At 34.2% G+C, this 22,088-nt stretch overlaps 1 protein-coding gene and 1 non-coding gene across 3 annotated transcripts in view; both read right to left on the reverse strand.

Annotated features, from left to right (window-relative positions):
• The window catches only part of LSM14A (LSM14A, mRNA processing body assembly factor), a 48,421-nt gene that overhangs the window by 14,516 nt on the left and 11,817 nt on the right, over positions 1-22,088 (reverse strand). For both annotated transcript variants that reach the window (XM_011371843.2, XM_011371844.2), the window contains exons 2-4: positions 13,196-13,359; positions 10,298-10,427; positions 1,734-1,856 (exon numbers count right to left, since the gene is read on the reverse strand). In XM_011371843.2, coding sequence (XP_011370145.1) covers positions 1,734-1,856; positions 10,298-10,427; positions 13,196-13,359 — 417 coding nt within the window. The remainder of the gene's footprint in view (positions 1-1,733; positions 1,857-10,297; positions 10,428-13,195; positions 13,360-22,088) is intronic.
• LOC111746667 lies at positions 12,416-12,534 on the reverse strand. Its single transcript, XR_002783214.1, has one exon. It is a non-coding gene; the product is annotated as a 5S ribosomal RNA (ribosomal RNA).

Below are 22,088 nucleotides of genomic sequence, written 5' to 3' on the forward strand. Positions count from 1 at the left end.
CCCATCTACCTACCCTCCTCCGCGACCCCGTCCCCTCTAGTAACCACTAGTCTATTGTCCATGTCCACGAGTCTCTGTTTGTCCTGCTCATTTGTTGCTTTTAGGTTTATATCCCACATATAAGTGTATCATGTGATTTTCAACTTTTTCTGTCTGGCTTATATCACTTAGCATGATTTATATATAATTTCTATTTCTCAGTATTGTGAACATCTCTTACCCCATTACATAATTAGTGGGTTAAGTTTTAGAGCTATTGATTTTTGTACATTGACTTTACATTTTACCTCTAATTTAAGTCCCTTATTAGTTCTAGGTTTTTCAGTGAATTCTCAATTACAACCAGTTATAGCATTGACAACTAATGCTAATTCTAATATTAGCTTTAGATATCTATAGATATCTAAACTATCTATGCCTCTTATTTCTTTTTCATGTGTTTCTGATTAAGCTAAAAATTCCAGAACAATGCTGAATAGCGATGAGAACAAGTACCCTTATTTATGACTTTAATAAGGATTCTTCTGGTGCTTCCATATTAAGGTTAATGTTGGCTACTGATTAAGATAACTAACATCAACAGATCACGCATGTGTGAGGCACTATGCTAAGGGCACTGCTTACATTAAAAAAATTTAATCCTCACAGTAAGTCTGTTTGTTACCAGTAAAGTCCCATTTTATAGTTTAGAAAACTAATGCTTAAAAAGATTTTCTCTAAAACAGAATTCTTTAAAAAGTAAAACAACGAACCGATATACATATACAGAAATATACACTTAACCTACAAAAAAGTCTGGAAGTATACACAACAAAATATAAATATTTGTTATTTCTCCCTAGCAAGACTGGGTATTTTAATTTTCTTCCTATGCTTACTGGACTTCTAATCCATCTACAACAAATCACTAGAATGTTTAAAATTAAAGTTATTTTAAATCACTATGAATAACAATAACTACAACTATTTCAAAATATCTAAAGATAGATAGAATTGTTTAGCATTAGCTTGATTTTACCCTCAATAGCTTTAAAAAATACTATCCCTCTGAAATGACTTCACATTGTTTTATTTAAAAGTAAACATCCATATAAAGCAACAAGACAGTAACATCTACTTTGGCAGCAGATAATAATAGATGCGGAATTTTGGGACCACTGACAATTATGAGACTGGGTAATAAATAAATTTTTTAAAAATGAAACAGGATAGTTTAAGAAGCTTATTAAAATACAGATTCCCAAGCTCTAGGAATTCTGATGTAGCAGTTTTCACAAGCTACATTTTTAAACACTCTAGATGATTCAGTTGTGGGTAGTCCAAACTGAGAACCACTGCTCTAGATCCTGTGAGGATGCTAGGAAAATTAGAACAGCATACTGAATAATTTGTTTTTTCAGCTGCAAGGAAAGTTCCTCTTCAGTGGTGAATGTGGGATTAATACGATATAGTTAAGTATTATATATAATTTATATACTTGCTTTGCAAAAAAAATGTCAAACTTAGAGAATGTTCACTGCCTCGGTTTTATGATCTAAGAATTGTACAAGTCTAAATAGTGGAAGTCATTCGGTAATTTACTTAATGCAATGGCAATTACGAGAAAAATTTTAAAAGAACTACAAAGAAATTATACATGTGATTTACAAGCCACAAAATTTCTTACATTCAAAGAAAGATAAAAACCACTAGAGAAGTTTATAATACAAATATCTGAGGAAGAAACAGCCTACCTTGAGATAACTGTGTTTTTAGAGATCTTGTCTCCTGTGTAAAGGCAGAGCCGACTGCACTACTTTGGGACAGGGTACCGCTGTTGGATGTTTCTGTTCCAAAGGACGTCAAAGAGCTTCCAGCTTTAAGAGATTTTTTTTAATGACAAAAAAATCTTTTAAAAAATTTAAACCTTTTCATTATATAATTTACCATTTTAATAATGATGATTTTCACTGCCCCCTATAACACTTGTGCTAATTAATAATCTTGGAAATAAATGAAAGCACAACAAAAATTAGTTGGAGAAATCTCTGACAATACTGTATAGAAAGAAAGCAAACCAATACAGACTCCAGCATCCTAGGTGCAAACATTTTATTAACATATGCAGTACTGTCCTAGGCAGTTACACAGATGGGACAGCAAGGACCCACATGAGAGTATCTGCACAGATAGCTGAAGCAGCAGACAGGTTAGTGAAGTGCTTTCCCTGCATTTCCAAAGCAATAGATCATGGAATCTAGTCCACTTTAATGCTTCCACTCAGGATGGCATCGTGGGGCTGCATTCAGTCTAAGGTGACCACAAAAGTTTTGGTAATATGAGTAAAACACATTCTTAGAAAGGGCTCAATTCTTTGATATTCTAGGTTATGTCAATCTTCTTTAAATTTCTACAGTATTTATGGGAATATTCACTTTTCATATGCCGTGCTCTCTTCTTACTTACTAATCTATGTTTTCTTTAGCAATCTAAAGATGATAGAATAATCTTTTATGAAATACAAATATCACATTACTAGAATGCTTAGGACCCTCTGATGGCTTTCAATGGCCCTCAAGATAAAAGTTCAAACTACTTGCACCTCAGTTTATATGGCCCTCTTCTTATCTGGCTACCTCTTCTCTCACCTCTCCTTATTTTCACCAGTCTACACTCTACAGAAGTTTATCCATATATTCTTAAAATATTTGAAGACTATGATCATGCCCATCACAATCTTCTCACTTCCAAGCAACTGTAGTTCCTTCAACCATGACTCACCTTCACATGGTATTCACCGCCCCTCACTTCAATTTAATGAATTCTAGTTGTTCACATCTGTCTTAAAATGGGAGTATCAGAGACTAGCACAGGATCTAAGATGAGGACTAATGGGACTCTCATGATCATCAGGCTGCAGCCCCAGCTAGCTCAAGAGAGGCCCAACATAACCTCCCATAACAACCCCAGAAATGTTGGGACTACTGCTCTCAATTCTGTGGAAAGCTGAATCCATCCCATTATCCCTAGTATTTCTGGGCAATGACCAAGACCTAAGTCACTCTGATGATATGCATTCTTATCTTCATGCTGCTGTGTTTCCTCACCTGACTCAACCTCCCACTGTTTGCCCCCTGGTTAGCCAACTCTTCTATATCCTCATCTCTTCTTTGAGTTCCTGGTCGTATCACACTCACCTCCCTCACCCTAATTCTGCTATAAACTTATCTCAAATTATTATTTATGCATAGTATGAGACAGGGTTCAAAGTTAATTCTTTTCCAAAGAGACATGCAGCTGCTGCAGTATCATTTGTTAAAAAGGTTTCCTCCTCTTCATTGTACTGCTTTGGCAGCTTTGTTTTAAATCGGTATTTAGTAGGTCTATTTCTGTACTCTCTGTTCTTTACTCCTGATGTATTTGTCAACAATTCACTGTTCTGATTACTGTAACTTCATAGTAAATCTTGAAACTGGGTAAAAACCTCAAATCTTCTTCAAAATTGTTTTGGTTGTTTTAGGTTTTGTATTTCCATATAAATATTAAAACCAGCATGTTAATTTCCATTTTTAAAATTTCTGATGGGATTTTAATGGGGTTATGTACAATCTGCAAATTTTGGGGAAAAAGTCACCTTAAAAATATTGAATCTTCCAACCCATCGGCATAGATTAACCCTCCATTGATCTAGATCTTGAATTTCTCTCATCAGTGTTTTATGGTTTTCACTGTAGAGCAGTTTTCCTAACTTCGGCACTACTGACATTTTGGGCCAAATAGTTATTTGTTGTGAGGAATAGTCCTATGTATTATAAGATGTTAAGTAGCATCTAGATACTAGTTAAGCCCCAGTTGTGAGAAGCAAAAATGTCTCCATATATTACCAAATATCCCCTAGGAGAGGGGGTTAAAATTAATCCCCTTCCATTGAGAAGCATTCTTGCAGAGGTTTTAAAGTATCTTTTTCATTCCTGGTATCTGATGTTATTGATGGTACTGTAAGTTGTGCTGCATGTTACATTTCCTTTCCCAATAATCTGTTCTAGATCAGTTGTCAGCAAACTCTATCTGTAAGTGGTCAGATGGTAAATATAATATTTTAGGCTTTTCATGCCATATGACCTAACTACTCAACTCTGCCCTTGTAGTGTAAAAACACATAGACAACAAGTAAATAAATGAGTGTGGCTGTGTTCCAATAAGACTTTATTTACAAAAACAAGAGGATGGCTGAATTTGGTACATAGGCCACAGTGTGCCAACCTGTCTGCCATAGAATACAAAAATACAGTTGAGTTTTATATATTTATCATGTTATCTCCTTATCATGCTAAATTCACTTATTCATTCTAATGGTTTGAATATTCCTTTGCATTTTATTTTCTATGCACACAAGTCATGTTACCTTCAAGTGAAGGCATTTTTAGTTCTTCCTTTCTGTTCTTCAAATCTTTTATTTTTTTTCTTGCTTTATACAACTGACTAGGACCTCTTCAACACTAAATGAAATACTGAAATAATTTTGCCTTTGCTTTATTTTTTACCTCAAAGGAAACACATTCATTATGTATGTAAGTTTTTCATTTCACTGATCAATTTTAGGATATCCCTTTCCATTCCTTAGTTGTTGAGAAATGGGTGTTGAATTTTATCAAATGCCTGTTCTGTATCTCTTGGGATTGTAGTTTCCCCCCTTTATTTGTTAATGCAGTAAATTACTAATGATTTTCAAATGTTAAAACACCTTTGCATTCCTGAGATGAACCTCACTGTTGTTACTATGTAGTATTCTTATGAATTGCTGGCTTCCACTGCTAATACTGTGTTAAGGATTTTTACATATATATTCATGAGAGAGAGTGAGCTTTAATTGTCTTTTCTTGTAATGATATCATTAGATTTTGGGATCTCGGCTTGCCTTGGTTATCTGGTTAGAAAGTGTTCCGCTTCCTTTATTCTCTGCAAGTTATTGTAAGACTGGTAAAATTATTTATTTCTTCTCTAAATAGTAGAATTTATCAGTAAATCAAACAATCTACAGTTTCAACTTCTTTAACAGATATAGGAATACTGAGATTTTATTTCCTCTTGTGGTGGATTAGGAAGACTGTATTTTTCAAGGAATCTATTTCACCTAAGATGTCAAATTTATTAACATAAATTTGTTTGATATTTTCATATTATTCTTTTAGGATCTATAGCGATGTCTTCTCTTTCATTTCTGATATTGATTTGGGTGTTCTTTTTTCTCTTGATCAGTCTTGCTAGGGGCTTATTAATGTTATGAACTGTTCAACGAACTAATTTCCATCTTTGTCAATGTTCTATATATTTTGGCTTGTTTCTATTTCATTGATTTCTGCTTTTAAATTTTTTTCTTCCTTATATTACTTTTGGGCTAACTTTCCTTTTATCTAGCTTTTTTTCCTTTTCTCTTTCTCTCTCTTTTTTACAGCGGAAACGAAAAGCTTTATTAGAAGAGAAAATACACTTCCAGATGTGGAAGCGGGCCTGAGAGAAAGAGAAGCATGGCTCAAAAGGCACCTTTTATGTAGCTTCTTAAGCTGGCAGCGTAGGGCGCTGATTTTAAAGCATTCTTGTTTTTTAATATATGTACTTAAAGGTATAAAATTTTCCCCAAGCAATGCTTAAGCTGCACTTAAATTTTGACATGTTGCATTTTAAAATCATTAAAAAAAATTTCTAAATTCCCTTGATTTTTTTGACTCATTAGTAATTTAAAAGTTTGCTTAATTTTCAATTATTTGGGTATCTTAAAGTTATCTATTAACTCCAAATTTAATTTCTTTTTAGTTTGAGAAGATACCATGTATGCTTTCAATCCTTCTGAATTTATTATAACTTGTTCGATGGCCCAGGATTTGATCTACCCCACTGAGCAGTCCATGATTTGCTCATGGACTATATTTTGTGAGAGCTGGGTGTACTATTTTATGAAAGTTACATACACATTTATAGCTTCCTGATGAACTGCCCCTTGTGTCATTATAAGAATCCCTTTTTCTCTGGTAGTACCCCTGATCTTTAAGCTGCGTTGTCTGATGTTCACTTATTTAACAGTTTTCTTGTTATCAGTGTTTGCATGGTATGTCATACCTTTTTCTATTTTTTTTTTCTTTGTGTCTTTTGGTCCATCTCTTATAAACATCATACAGTTGAATCTTGTTTTTTAAAAATTCAGTTTGATGATCGCTGCTTTTTAAGCAGAATGTTTAATTCCTTTACACTTTACTAAAGTACATCTTTTAACAATCCTTAGTCTGTCATCCCTAATGCATGAAGTATCCTCCTGGCTTTATGCTAACTGTAAAGTTCATAAGCATACCTTCTAAGCATTCATCAAGTTCAGTGATTAAAATTAATCTGACTAAAACACTGGAGACTTATGAGAATCAACGTGCAATATGGTTTGACTATTTAACCAGCTAAATTATACCCATTTATCTCTGTATTCAGCTAATATTCCTCCATGTTGCCCATAAGAGTATTACAAGACTTAGCATGCCAGGGCTGTTTTGCAGCTTGATTTACTGTGAGATAATCAATTTTTCCTAAGAGTCAATAAATTAAAGTCAATAATGACCTAATCTTTACATATAAGAATTATTTTAGCATCAGCTTAAAAAATAGTGCTTTGATTCTATCTGGTACATTATTTCTTTCAATGTATGAGAGTATCTGTTTCCCCACCACCTGGCCAAAAGAGAATATAATCAAAATTTCTGGTTTTGCCAAATTGATGGTGAGAAATGGTGTCTTGGTGTAGATGCAATTTGTATATATCTTATTATAAGAAAGATTTAAGCATTTCCCATGTTTAAGGATCATATTTCTTTTTTTCTGAAAAAGGCAAAGTTAGTGCCTAACGCTTACTTATTTTTTTCTGTTGGGTTGGAGATCTTTATTTTTAAAAGCTCTGTAAATATTAAGGATATTAACCCTTCATGATATAAATTGCAAATAAAACTGTGAAAAGACTAACAATATGTGAAAAAGATAAAAATCTGGCTTAATTAGTGCCATTACAAACTATATTTGAGTTAACTCCTTTTCTAAAAAGCATCTATTACCTTAATCAACCCTATAGTTTTCCTCTTCCTCACTTGACAACTTTTAAATATTATCTACAGGTTCTCTAATTAGCCACTCCACAAATTATCCTATCAATGTGAAAACCAATCAAAAAGGATCCGCCACTGCAAAAATTACCCTATCAACATAGAAAGTACAAGTAAAATCCTTTACTTTTGTGACACCCAAGAAACACTAAACCAGCACCCTGTATCATATTGAAATTAGATAAAAGCATTTCTGAGAAATATATATCTCACCACCATAAAATACCCCGATTAGAGAAGCAGACTCTGAAGAATGGCAGAAGCAGTATTTACTATGTAGAAACCAAGTGTTAGACCTTGTTCAAGTGCTTTATACTTATTAAGTCATGCAAACTTCACAGTAATGTAGGAAGTAAGTACAATAACAATCCCAATGTTAGACAACTACTTGATTCAGTGAAAAGTCTTAAAAGGATAATGTATTTTGCAATTATCCCTTACGTGAATCCTCTGAATAGGATTCTAACAGTTACAGCTAACAAGGTACATCTGGATTTAACAAGTATAATTAACTCTGGCTTCACTACCTGAATAGATTTTAGAGGTACATGAAGCAAAGTCACACTATTTCACTGGTCCAAGAATAGTAAGTCTAAAAGGAATTAAATATTTAGTTTTTAACTTTGAAAAATGTCAAACCTATGTCAAAAGTGAAAGAGTACACCTAAATACTGATATATGCCTTATCTACACTCACCAATTGCTAACATCTTGCTAGGCCTATTGTTTCATTTCTTTATATCCTGATATACACACTTTTCTTTTGCCTAGATAGGTTACAAACAATGTGATCCTTCCCCCTTAAATACTTCAAAACCATCCCCCCAAAACAAAGACATTCTCCTTCCTGGTTAACCACAACACCATTACCATGTTTAAGAAAATCAACAATAACAGCATCCAACATTTAGTTTGTACTCAAAGTTCCTCAGCAGTCCTTAAAATGTTCTTTATTATCAACTTAAAAAAAAACAAAAACAAAACCCAGATCCAATCACGTATTATATTTGGATGCTATGTCTCTTTAGTCTTCCCAAGTCTAAACCAGTCCTGTTGTCTTTCTCCGTATTTCACAACACTGAATCATTTGGCCTCTGGATATATATGGTCCATTTCTTCAGGATAAGAATCTGCATTTTCTTTTTCTTTTTTTTTTTTGGGGGGGGATATTTCTTTTATTAAATGATAGATGAGACACCAATCAATAAGATTATAGATTTGACAAAAAATTACAAACCTTATCTAAAGGACATATATATTTTTAAAATTTTATTATTAGTTTCAAGTATATAGTACATTGGTTAGACATTTATATAGTTTATGAAATGATCTCCCTGACTGCTCTTTCTCTGGCTCTACACCGTGTCTGTGTGATTTTAGTAACATTTATTTATTTGTGTGTGTGTGTGAGATTTCAGTAGCATGTATTTTATTCATTCATTCATTCATTCATTCATTCATGTATTCATTCATTCATTTAGACACTGGTTACGGAAATCCATTGTTTCAGGTGTGCAATTTAACAATAAGGCATATGTATATATTGTAGTTTGTGTTCACCTTCCATAGTTAGATTTCTTTCTGTCACCACAAATTTGACCCCTTTTAGAATCTGCATTTTCATTAAGAGCACCACAGAGGTGAAGTTGTGTATTCCTACCTCCCATATCATCACATCAGGAGACTCACCCAATGATTTTAGCATTCACTGATGATTCTTGCTGTGAATTATTACATTGGAGATTATAAAATAGTGATTTTCTATATCTACCATTCCTTCTACTTATTAGCAGGCATTTTTCTGTTAAAAAAGAGCATTGTTTCCCATTCTTTTTTCAAGGTTCTTTTTAGTGGGGAATGGTATTTAGAAACCAAGTACTGGGTCCACATGTGTTCTTTTCTACTGGGTATCATTGCTTCCAGGCCCCTTCTATGAACAGAGTCAGGAAATATCCAGTTTTCAAAAAATGAGTTCAAAGTCATACCTCCAATTTACATTCAACATCACAGGGTTCTTCCTTATCTTTCCCCATTCCATACTTGTATCTCCCTTTTCCATGGCAAGAACACCAGTTCCCAACATCAATATATTAATTTACCCTATCCCAATACGCATGCAAAACAGTTTCAAAATTAACACAAATACCACTACCAATTACAAACCCTAAGTCAAGTTTTTTTTTAATAGTTCTATTTGTTCTTACAATGTATTCTACTAAGAGTGTAAAGGTTACTTGAGTTAATTCTTTTTTCTATGTGGCTGTTATCAATGTGATATATACTTAGCACTAGTTGTTTCAGCTTACATTCATTCAACTTTGGAATTTACTTTTCCCTCATTCTTCTTTATTTTGTGAATAAGTCAAACATTTACTTAAAGTTACAAGTATAGAAAAAGTATATTCAAATAAAAATTAACTTTACCAAAACTTGTTAACATACTGAGTTTCGAGGTACACTTGAAAGTGAATTCATGATTCAGTGAAACAAAGTAAATTGATAAATGGTTATTTCAACAGAACCAAAAAAGATTAAGGGCTAGAATTTGAGATTTAAAAAGTTATTCATTACTGCGGGAATTTCAATAAAGATGTACTCAGGAGCTAAAATGTAGAGTTACAAAAACAAAATAACACTGATCAATCTGATTATATCTATAGTTTTTGCACAGAATGGATAGCCTTTCTGCTCCAATCATAAGTTGAACTGTTATCAGCCCAGGCCTCCTACACATTCTTATAGTGTTATATTTCTAAACCACTCCTATAATAAACACAGCACCAAGCCCCCAAAGATGCTATATATGTATCTCTCATAGGTGTTGTTAAATGCTATAATCTTCCACATTAAACAAAACAGAAATACTCCTTAATGGCATTATTATTTCTTATTAACAACAGCATTACCTCCAATCCCTTTTGAAAACCCATCCTGTTGAAAAAAATACTTATTTTAAATGGATATATCTTATGTAAATTTAAAGTAACATTCAAAGAAATCTGGTAATTGGATATATCTAGGTTTTTAAAAAAGTGATTATTCTGAAAGATGACCTTTTTAGTACTACTAGTCAATAAGGACATTAAATAAAGCCTTTGAAATAATAGGTTACAAATGAAACACCAAACAGTATGTTTGAAAATCTGTGGTAGAAGAAAGAAAATAAAAAGAGAACATACCAACGCCAACAGCACCAAACTGCTGCCCAACCAATGAACTTGGACTGAACTGACTGTAGGTTGACATCCTGCCAAAAGGTCCATAGGAACCCACTGACTGGAATGAAGAAGTAGATGAGCCTAGTGAAGACTGAAGAAAGATCATGGGTTATTTTTCCAGGCTCTAAACAACATGTATATAATGGAAAGAAATTCTGATATTTATATTTTTAAGGAAATTATTAAATTATAAGTACTAAGCGCAAAAGCAGTTGTAATAACTTCCAACAAGCAGTTAATATTATGACAGTTAAATAATCTTCTGATTTCACTATTTGTATATACACTGATCCCTGAAAAACATGGGTTTGAACTGTGAGGGTCCACTTATATGTGAATTTTATCAATAAATAAACACTTGGCCTTCCATATCCCAAGGTTTTGCATTTGTGGAGTCAACCAACTGCCGATCAAATTTTCCATCTGCGATTGGGAATCCAAGGATGCAGAGAGCCAAATGCATATATTGTTCTATGCCACTTTATATAAGGGACTTGAGCATCCACGAGTTTTGGTATCCACAGGAAGTCCTGAAACCAGTCCCCTGTGGAAGCCAAGAGATGACTATTGTTAAGTTTTTGGGGAGTCAAAAGTTATACACGGGGGTGGAGTGGGCTGGGTGTTGGTGCCCCTAAGCCCCTCGTTCAAGGGTCAAATGTAATGTTCCAATTATACTCAATGTAATTATAAATACTTTTTTCCTATAATAAACTTCTTTAAGTAAAGAGTTTTATAGCATATTTAGGAAAGAACTATGAAAAGTTACTTGAATAAATAACTTTGCTTAAAGAAAAACGAGAAAAACTACATTTGGTTATAATGAGTTTCAGGCTGGTGCTGACATAATTAAGACATCTCATTTTTGATTTTACTCTTATTTTCAAACATGTGAGGTATTCAATTAAATTTACGACGAGGAGATACAGAAATAATCTTATACAAAACCATTTACATTTAAAATATAGTTATCATTAAGGTAAAGAAAAATTTTAAAACCTTTAATTTGCTAAACCTAAAATACATTTTAATATGTTATGTACAAAATTTACATATTTTTAGCTTAATATAAAACATTTTATAATATAAAGTATATTAACAGCTGCCAGAAATATAAGCTCACTGCTGGTGTCAGGCACATGGCAGAGGTTCAATAAATACTACTGAATGAATCAAAAGATCAAAAGTCAAAATTTTTGGTGGTTGGAAGAAGTTATTCAACACCATTTTGATTTGTGCTCTCTTGGTTTTTCTCATTCAATGAAGCTGATTATTTAATTAACTGGTTTCTTGGAGATTTATCAAAAGATATATAAATAGAAGACAGATAACACTACTCCTAAGTGTAGGCAGCTATCTCTATTAGAATGTCTTTTCTCCCTCCATTTATGAAGTTCAGATTTTCTCAGGATTCCTTCAGACTTACTTAAAAAGGAAAAGATAAGTGAGAGCAGAGAATTTCTCTAGTTTATTAGAAGAGTTCATGAGGTATTTTAATAGCTGGAAGTCGGACAATTCCTATGCAAGATAATTTAAAAATTAATTTTTTAATTTCTTAAAACACTTATTTTAAGAATCTGTTTTGTGGAACACTAAGATTTTATTGTTCACAGTACAAAAATGGGAAAGTTAATTCGAAACTATTACACTGATAAATTAACAAGCATATTTTAGTGCAAATGACTAAAATGAAGACTTCTAACAAGAAACTAGGTTAAGAAAATGGTATCAGAAGCTACAAACTTTTAATCAGCTTTGCCCTCAAGTAAAAATACTCTTAGGTTCTGCTGTTATAGTTAATATCCAGTTTCTACATGCTTCCATGTAAACAAGTACTGTAACATGTAAACAAGTACTGTAATGGATATCCTTTTTAACTCGTAATTTAAAATCTTTTAGATATCATGTGTTTCTGTTTTTAATAAAATACACAAATTTTTTCCCTTACTGAGAGTACTTAGAGTCTTTTTAATTTTTTTTAAAATTTTTATTTATTTATTTTAAAGGTGAGGCATCCATTGGTTGACCTCACAGATTGCAAGGACCTTGTCAGTTTACAATCCCTTATTTTTTTATTTTTTACGCCTACAACACCTGGTCTTCCTAGGTGGTCTCCCATCTAAGTACTAACCAAGCCTGACCCTGCTTAGCTTCCGAGATCAGATGGGATCGGGCCTGCTCAGGGTAGCATGGCCGTAGACGGGTCTTCTTTTTTAATACCTTATTTAGGGAACTGAACACACATCTATTTATGTTAAAATTCTTTTATGCTTGTATAACACTGAATGTATAACATATGATATATACTATGATTTAGCTCCCCCTGTCCTCATTAAACCTAATAATCTTACTTATTAAGAGTAGCCATCACCACCTTAGTTTGTAATATGAACCACATAAGAATAATGCAGTGGCATGCATTTTGGATTCCAGAGACAGACTGCCTGGGTCTGTTCAAATTGTGGCTCTACTTCAATTTCACTTGCAAAAATGAGAATAATTATAGTACCGAGCTCAGAGGGTGTTGTGAGGATAGACTTACACGTGTAGTGGTTTGAACAGTGCTTCCCATGTAATCGGCCCTCAATAAATATTAGCTATTTTAATTGTTTTCAAAATTAGAAAATATTTTTGATAAAAATAAATTTCTCAGCTATTTCTTACTTTGTTTAGTCCCTTATGATCTAAAGGAAAAAACCTAGGCAAAAACATTATCCAGGTATTTTAGCTACCTAGGGAACATTTCTGGTAAGCTATAAAAATATTCAATTGAAGAAAAAAAAATCCAGGAGAGGCAAAAGCCAAGGCTAGCCATGGACATCAAATTTATTTGCATTCTAAGACAAATTTACTATCAGTTACCTGAACGATAGCTGGGTCCTGAGGCAAAGAACATTGTGGTTTTGGAGGCTCACAAACAGTGAGGTCTTTAATATCACTCCCACGGAATATTATGTACTCAAAGACTTCATCTCGAGGTGGTATTGGACGATCTGTTGGTCTGTCTTCTGTACCAAAGGATCGAACTGGTGAGAAAGCAGAGGATATGACATAGTCTACTAATCACATTCAAGTAATACCTCTTATAAGTGTATTGTTCCAAGTACTAAGCAGCAGTTCTTAAATGTCAACCATGAGAAAGCACTCATTGATCTAGCTAAATAAAAATTTTTTTACAAGAGGAAAATATAGTTTTGCCTAGAACTAAATGTACTCAATTTAAAAGACGCTATGTATCATGAGGTTGTATTCTTCCTACAGTTTTAGTTATTTATATCTTTGGTGGTTGTGGTTGAGAGGAAGTGTTAAAAATGTCCTTTATTTCATTGTTGATTTATTTGTCATGTCCTCATTCAACTAAATAAAAAACTGGAAAACTATGTGATATTTCTTGCAGATGGGGTGAGGTGGGACAGTGAGTAAAGATTTACCTAGTTCACAAAATCTCAAAGTTTGGGAAATCAAACTTGGGCCAAGAGAAGACAATGAAAGAACTTTTATTTTAATGAGTAGTAGGTCCTCTAGAAGCCGAGCCAAGCAGCTACCAGCTTATTCAGCCCATGGGACAGCCTGAAATGCCCAGGTTACCGAATTATCTACTTCATAGCTAAACCTGATTATTTTAACACTTAAGATAGCATTACTCAAAATTAAACTCTGGACAACCTGCATCAGGTTAAGCTAAAAGACTTCTGGGATCCTATTCAAATACAATGTGTCAGACTTTCAGGGGAGAGGGTCCACAAATCTGCATTTTAAACCAGTTCCCTAAGAGTTTCTTATGAATATTAAAGTTTCATGTTCACTGTTTTAGGAGACTTCTGAAAATGCCTGCATCCACATAGAAGTTCCAAATAAGAAAGTTTGAAAGAGGAAAGATGGTGGCTCAGGTGTAGGTTTGCAGAAGACTGTTCCTCTCTAAAAAATAAATAAAAAAGTTAAAATGTCTCTTAAGCTAGAAAAGCTTTCAAACTCATACCATGAAATTTTATTAAAAAGTATCATTCAGATGCTGAATCAGTTGAACTGGAAGACCAATTCCAGAATCCATATGTCGCATGCCCTGAGAAATTTTCACTGGTACCCACCAATCTGGTGGATGGGTATAGGGACACTAAAGTGATAAGGGAAAAGACGTAAAAAAGAGTTGAAACTCCCCTTTCCCTGGTAGCCAAACAGTACTTTATCAGGGCAAAAGTAAGTGACAAAGTTCTATACTTTGTCCTTTATCCAAAAGGAAAGTTAAAGAAGAGTTAGAAAAAAACAGAACAAATTTATAAATAAATCAATCTCACCCCTCACCTCAGCAGCAGCATCGCTACCACATAATATATAATTTCCCAGCTCTCTGAAGTAACAGATTAGCTCATTCTGAAGCAGAGGAGGGGAAAGATAAAAGGCCCCTTTCTATAAATCATAGAGAAGCTCCATTAAGCTTTCCAAGCCCTAAAAAAAACCATTTAAACTATACCCATGTATTCAAAAGATAGAAGAAAAATCTATTCGGGATTAATACTGATCACAGGAAAAAGAAAATTTTGGAAAAAACTGCTTTATGTTCTCAAGAAAAACAAAATTCTTATGATCAAAATAACACTGAAAAGAAAAGGTAGCCTAAAGAGTTAAGGAAATAAAAAAATAAATAGACAAACGTTAACAGCAGAACTAGTAAGTACATCAACAAGAGGAGTCAAAGCAGTAAAACCAAGTCACTGATAGAGGACAATTTTGAGAAAAAGCGAACAAGATGTAAAGAAAAAGTACAGCAATCAGAAGGTTAGAGAGATGATGCTTGTTATACAGATCTTAGTTAACCGCTGTCTGAAAAAGAAAACAGAATAAATGAGAAAATACAATGAAAGACAGAACAGAAGTTTCCTGACATGAAGACCTATATTTGATCAAAAGATTCCATTGTATTCCAGGACAAAATTTAGTGCACTGTGAGATATAGAGACTTAAACCCTTTGCGGTATCAAAATCAGGAACTCACAGAAACAGTGCTATCAAAAGATGAGATGGACAAAAATTTATTTAAGCATATAAATGTATGTGACAATTTACTATGGTCCCAGAACAAAATGTAAATTTAACAGTTCTGAAAAAGTCTATAAAGTTATAAAGTGTGACAAAGTAAGTCAAGACAGTATCTACACATCAGAGTATTCTAACAAAAATTGGGAGATGAAGAGTGAAAAAAGAGAATACAAAAAGAACACATAAAATAACACTCATCTTTTATAGTAGGGAGTCACCTGATAAAAATTATGTCAGTACAGTCAGAAATCACATTGGTTCATTCCAAAATTTTCCTACCTGTTATTTGTTTTTTGCACTTGTAGGTAGGTAATAGTAGCTAAACACCACAAGCCATGGAAGAACAGTATATGATGCCCACTCACTCCAAATTTCCTCTTGGCTCAATCTGGCTGCATATTCAGTCTTAGATGTGCTTATTGCATGGTTCTCCCTAATCTCGATGCACTCTTTCCTTGTCTCCAGCAGCAGCCTCAACTCTTCCTTCTACCTTCTTCCATCAGGCTACTCTTGATTTTTTTCTTTTAAGTTGACCAACAACTTAATTGTTGGGTACAGTTTGTCAACATTTTTGTTAACACTATCATTTTAATTAATTTTTAAAATTGTGCTAAGAACACAAAACATGAGAACTACCCTCTTTAACTACAAGTAAAATGTCAAAAAGCAGAGCTCTAGAACTTTATCATCTTGCTTAACTGAAACTTTGTGCCTACTGAACCGTGACTCTTCATTGCCCCTATCCTCAGCCCCTGGCAACCACCATTCTACAGTATTTGTCCTTCTGTGACTGTGGAAAATAAAATGAAAATGGAAGCAGAAGTTACTGGGCAAGTGACGATGAAGAAGTACTTAAAGAAAGGGGTCAGTCATAAGACAGACTCAAGCTCACCAAAATAACATGATCTACTGAATGTGATTCCTACTTAAAATTCTACAACTCTGGCCAATTTTTCCCAAAATAGACTGCCATATTATTTTCAACATCCAAAAGTTAGGTAAATATACAATAACATTAAACATGTCACATATATGAGGCAGATTACAAAACTTATTTTCAAAAGATTACATCTAAAATAAAAACAGATGTGACTGACATCATGGAAGGTGGCAGAATGGAAACGACTAATGAGCTGGCAAGCAGTCCGAATAAACCATTTGGGAACTATGGAGTCCAGTCAAACACTTGTAGCATCTGCAAGAGTACTTGATGAAGAGAGAGGCTGGTGACTTTTGGTGAACTTTCGCATTTTGAATAGTAGCTGGCTGTTACTATTCATCATCTCCTATCTCCATGACAGGCAGCTATGGGAATGGCAGCCCACGTTCCTGAGTGCAGCTTGCTCGTGACAGGTGGGCAATAGGGACCTTGCCCTCCAAAAAATCAGGGTTGTACAATGTGACCTGCCTGGAAATTCATTGAGGGATCGGCACAGAAGATAGCCATTTTTTCAACCTTCAAGGGTGAAAGCAGCTTCCCCAGTGGTGCCAGTGAAGGTATTTAAAAGTTAGAATACTCTTTTCCCCATCGACAGCAGGAGAATATACGTTATTCTCAATTGCACATGGAAACTTCTTCAGGATAAACCACGTTAGGCCAAAACTAAATCTCAATAAACTGAGTCAAAGAAGAAGTCACTAGGGAGATCAAGAAAAATTGTGAGACAAGTGAAAAAGAAAACAAATATGTCAAAATTATGGGATGCAGAGAATGCCATACTCAAGAGGGAACTTTATATTGGTAAATGCTACATTAAAAAAAAAAAAAAAATCAACTTTACACCTTAACTAGAAAAAGAGCAAGCAAAACCCAACTCTAGCAGAAGGAAGGAAATAATACAGATTAGAGAGGGGACAACAATAGAGAGTACAGAAAAACAAGCAACAAAACCAAAAGCTGGTTCTTTGAAAGGATCAACAAAATTGACAAAACTTTAACTAGACTAAGAATAAAGGTGAGAAAATGCAGATAACAAAAATCAGAAATGAAAACAAGGACATTACTACCAACTTTATGGAAATTAAAGGCTTATAAAAGAATACTACAAACAATTATATGCCAATTAGATAATCTAGACAAAATATTCCTAGGAACATGCAAATTACCAAAAATGACTCAAAAAGAAATAGAAAATCTCAACAGACCTATAACAAGTAAAGAGATTGGGCCAATAATCAAAAACCTCCAAACGAAGAACCAGGACCAGAAGGTTTCACTGGTGAATTATATCGAACATTTAAAATAGCTTTAACTTTAATCCTACTCAAATTCCTCCAAAAAAAGAGAAGAAAAGGAAACTTTCTAACATATTCTAAGAGGGCTGCATTTATTACCCTGATCCCAAAGCCTGACAGATACCATAAGAAAACTGCAGATCAGTTATGAATACAGACACAAAATTTCTCAACAAAATGCTAGCCAACTGAATCCCACAGTTTATTAAAAAGACTATACACCATGACCAAGTGGTATTTTATCCTAAGAATGCAGGGGTAGTTCAATACACATGCACACACAAAATTCAACGTAACATACCACGTTAATAGACTAAAAGGGAGGAAACCCTACATGATTATCCTAATAGATGCAGAAAAAGCATCTGACAAAAATCTAACACTTTTTCATAATGAAAACAACTTAGCAAACTAGGAATAGAAGGAAACTTCCTGAATATGTAGGGCATATACAAAAAACTCGCAACTAACATCATATTCAATGGTGAAAGACTGAAAGCTTTCCCCTCAGATCAGAAATAACATGAGGAAGACCACTGCTACTCAGCAATGGATTTAGAAGTCCTAGCCAGCACAATTAGTCAAGAGAAATAAAAAGCATCAAAATGGATAGGAAGAAGTAAAACTCTCTCTTTTGAAGATTACATAATTCCATATATAGACTATCCCATAGAATTCATTAGCAAGAGCTAATAAATGAATTCAGCAAAATTATGGGTACAACGCCAACACATAAAAATCAGCTGTGTTTCTACATACCAACAATGATCAATCCAAAAAGGAAATTAAGAAAAACAATTCCACTTATAACAGCATCCAAAAGAATAAAATATCTAGGAATAAATTTAACCAAGTGAAAGACTTGTACACTGACGATTACGAAACACTGCTGAAAGAAATTAAAGATCTAAGTAAATGGAAAGTCATCCCATGGCCATAGATTGGAAGACTTAATATTAAGATTACAATGTTCTCTAAAGCTACCTGTAAATTCAGGGCAATCCCTATCAAAATTACAATGGACATTTTTTCAGAAATGGAAAAGCCAATCCTCAAATTCATAGGGAACTTCAAGGGAGCCTAAATAGCCAAAAGAATCTTGAAAAAGTCAGAAGACCCATACTTCCCAATTTCAAAACTTACTACAAAACTGTAATAGTTAATACAGTGTGGTACTGGCATAAAGACAGACATAGATTTGTGGAATGAAGAAGTCTAGAAATAAACCCAAAAATCTATGGCCAACTGATTTTAGATAAGGGTCCAAGATCACCCAATAGAGAAAGAACAGTGTCTTGAAAAGATGCTTCTGGTACTACTGGATAACCAACCATACGAAAGAATGAGACTGGAACCTTACCTTACTCCATATACAAAAAGTAAAGTGGGTGGGATAGTGTAATATACTATAAGAAATATTTATTTTAGTTTTTGTCTCCAGCTCCTGGCCAGAGTTCCTAAAACTTTTGTATTTTCCAAAGAAATAAAGGTACTAAGAGGATCTTTTGTTTTAGTATTTGGTCTTTGACCCTAGTTCCTGACACAGCGCTTCTAAATCTCTTGGATTTCCTGGATGACAAGAGCATTTTTATGAGGAGACTCTTGGTAGGCTCCTGGATAGCTTCAGGAAAGGGGCTGGTCACCAGACAGACCAAACTAAGAAAGGAAGTTTGGAACTTTGAGCCTCATCCCCCATCCTCTGGGGAGGAAGGGAGGGACTGGAGATTGCATTAATAACTGACCATATCTATGTGATAAAGCCTCCATAAAAGTCCCTGAACTAATGAGCTTTGTAGAGCTTCCAGGTTGATGAACATATGGAGGTGCTGGGATGGTGAAGTGCCTGGAGAAGTCACACCACTCCTTCACACCTATCTTGCTCTACGCATCTCTTCCATCTGGCTGTATCTGAGTTGTATCCTTTTATAATAAACTGGTAATCTAATAAATAAACTGTTTTTGCTGAGTTCTGTAAGCCATTCTACCAAATGATCAAACCAAGGAACGGTTTGTGGAAATCCCCAATTTATAACTAGTACAGGTCACTACTGCACTGGTGTGTGAAGTAGCTGGTGGGGGCGGGGACAATCTTGTGGGACTGAGCCCTTAACTTGTGGAATGTGACACTAGCTTCAGGTAGATAGTGTCAGAATAGAATTAAACTGTAGGACACCCAATTGGTGTCCAGGGAGTTGGAGAATTGGTTGATGTGGGAAAAATCCCCACACATTTGATGGCAAGATGTACCGAGAGTAAATCGGTAAGCAGAGGAGAAGAGTTTTTCTTTTAGTGGGTAAACAACCTAAACATAAGAGCTAAAATTATAAAATTATTAAAAGAAAGCACAGGAGTAAATCTTCGTGACCTTAAATATGATGATTAAGATTTGACACCAAAAGCATAAGCAACAACAACAAAATAAGTTGGACTTCATCAAAATTAAAACCTTTTGTGCACCAAAAAATAATATTGAGAATGTTAAAAGACAAGTTAAGGAACAGGAGAATTACTTGCAAGTATTTCATATAGAAGGGTTTAATATCGAGAATATATAAATAACTAACTCTTCACAATTCAACAACAAAAAAGACAAAGAACCCAATTAAAAATAGGCAAAAACTTGGAAACACGTCTCATAAAGAGATATATAAAAAGCCAATGAGATCATTAAAAAATGTTTAATATCACTGGTCAACATGGAAATGCAAATTAAAATAATCATGAAATACCACTTCCCAACTACTAGGATGGCTTTAACAATAAAAACAGAAAATAACAAATACTAGAAAGAATGTGGAGAAATAGGAATCCCTGCACATTTCTGGTGGAAATGTAAAATGGTGCAGCTGCGGTGGAAATCAGCTGGTGGTTCTTCAAAAAATTAAACACAGAATTACCAAATGACTCAACAACTCTACTCATATATATGAAAACCTATGTCCACACAGAATCTTGCACACGAATATTTAAAACTATATTACTCATAATAGCCCAAAGGTAGAACCCAACCCAAACTCCCATCAATAAATGAATGGATAAATTGTTTTTACACACACACACACACACACACACACACACACACACACACACACACACACATCCATAAAAAGGAATGAAATGCTGATACATGTTACGGCTTGAATGAAGCTCCAAAGCATTACGCTAAGTGAAAGAAGCCAGACACAAAATGTCACATATTGCCCGATACCTTAAATATGATATCCAGAATAGGAAAAGCCAGAGACAGAAAGCAGATTAGTGGTTACTGGGGAAATGGGAAACAGGGAGAGATTACTTCATGGGTAGAGGTACTCTCAGGTGATGAAAAAGTTTAGAAACTAAGGCGAGATGGTGGTTGCACAACATTATACCTAGACTAAATGCCACTGATTCATACACTTTATGATGGTTATTGTATATTATATGAATTTCACCTCGATAAACTACACACAAACACATCCTCCCTAAAAATATAGCCTGGAAGAGAATACAATACACAAAATGACAACAATAGTTGGGTTCAAATTTTGAAAATAGGAGTGGTTGTCCTCTACAGTCTAAACCTTGTCATGTTGCCACATTGCTTTAATAGATATTCTAGTTTTTCTTATTCCCCAAACAAGAAAAGCCACATTTTAGGCCATTGTTTAATAAAAGAGAATAGGAAACAGGGAAAATAATTTTCTCTATAACCCTAAAGAATATAACCAACTCTCTCTTTCTGTCTACAAATAGCCAAGGTTTACAAAATAGAAATGCATCTCATAATTTTTATTATTATTTTTTAAAGATAAAGTCAAAGTTCTGGAAAATCATTTGTCTAAAAAACCTCTATTTGCAGATAAAGGCAAATTCAAACATCACACTAATGCGAAACCTAGTTACCAGTGTATTCACACCAGTGTATATATAGTCTTAGTACATGACTAGAGCGAAGTGCTGTAGTAACCAACTTCTCAATACAGTATCTACATTATAAAATGTCAAAGCTTTCTAAGATTAAATGTAATAAACATATACATAGTTAAGTATAGTTAGTACCCCCAAAATGACATCATTAATATTTTCCGAAAGCTTTAATATTTGTACACAAACTAAAACTTATAAATTAGACTCTAATATTGATTGATAAGGAAGAAAAACAAATCTGTTGAGTACCAAGATGTGACAGCAACAAATGAAAAGCTGAATTAGTCAAGAAATGCCCAAAAGTAAGTTAGGAATTTAAGGCTAAGTTCAAATGAAAAATCAGAAAAAGATTTATAATGTAGTCTTTTTTTTCCCTCCCTCTTTAATCCTCCCCGACTTCCACCCCTGACCTATAGATGCTGACATTTCCCCTTAAGAACTGGATCTCTGAAGGCGGGGCGTCTCCTCCCACACGCTTGCGGCATGCCCCCGGCACACTTGGGGTATGGTCCGTGGCTCTACCTGGGTTACCAACCCAGGACCTTCTGCATGTAAAGCAGACGTGCCAACCACT

Source organism: Pteropus vampyrus, unplaced genomic scaffold (assembly GCF_000151845.1).
Source record: "Pteropus vampyrus isolate Shadow unplaced genomic scaffold, Pvam_2.0 Scaffold196, whole genome shotgun sequence".
NCBI classification, from domain to species: domain Eukaryota; kingdom Metazoa; phylum Chordata; class Mammalia; order Chiroptera; family Pteropodidae; genus Pteropus; species Pteropus vampyrus.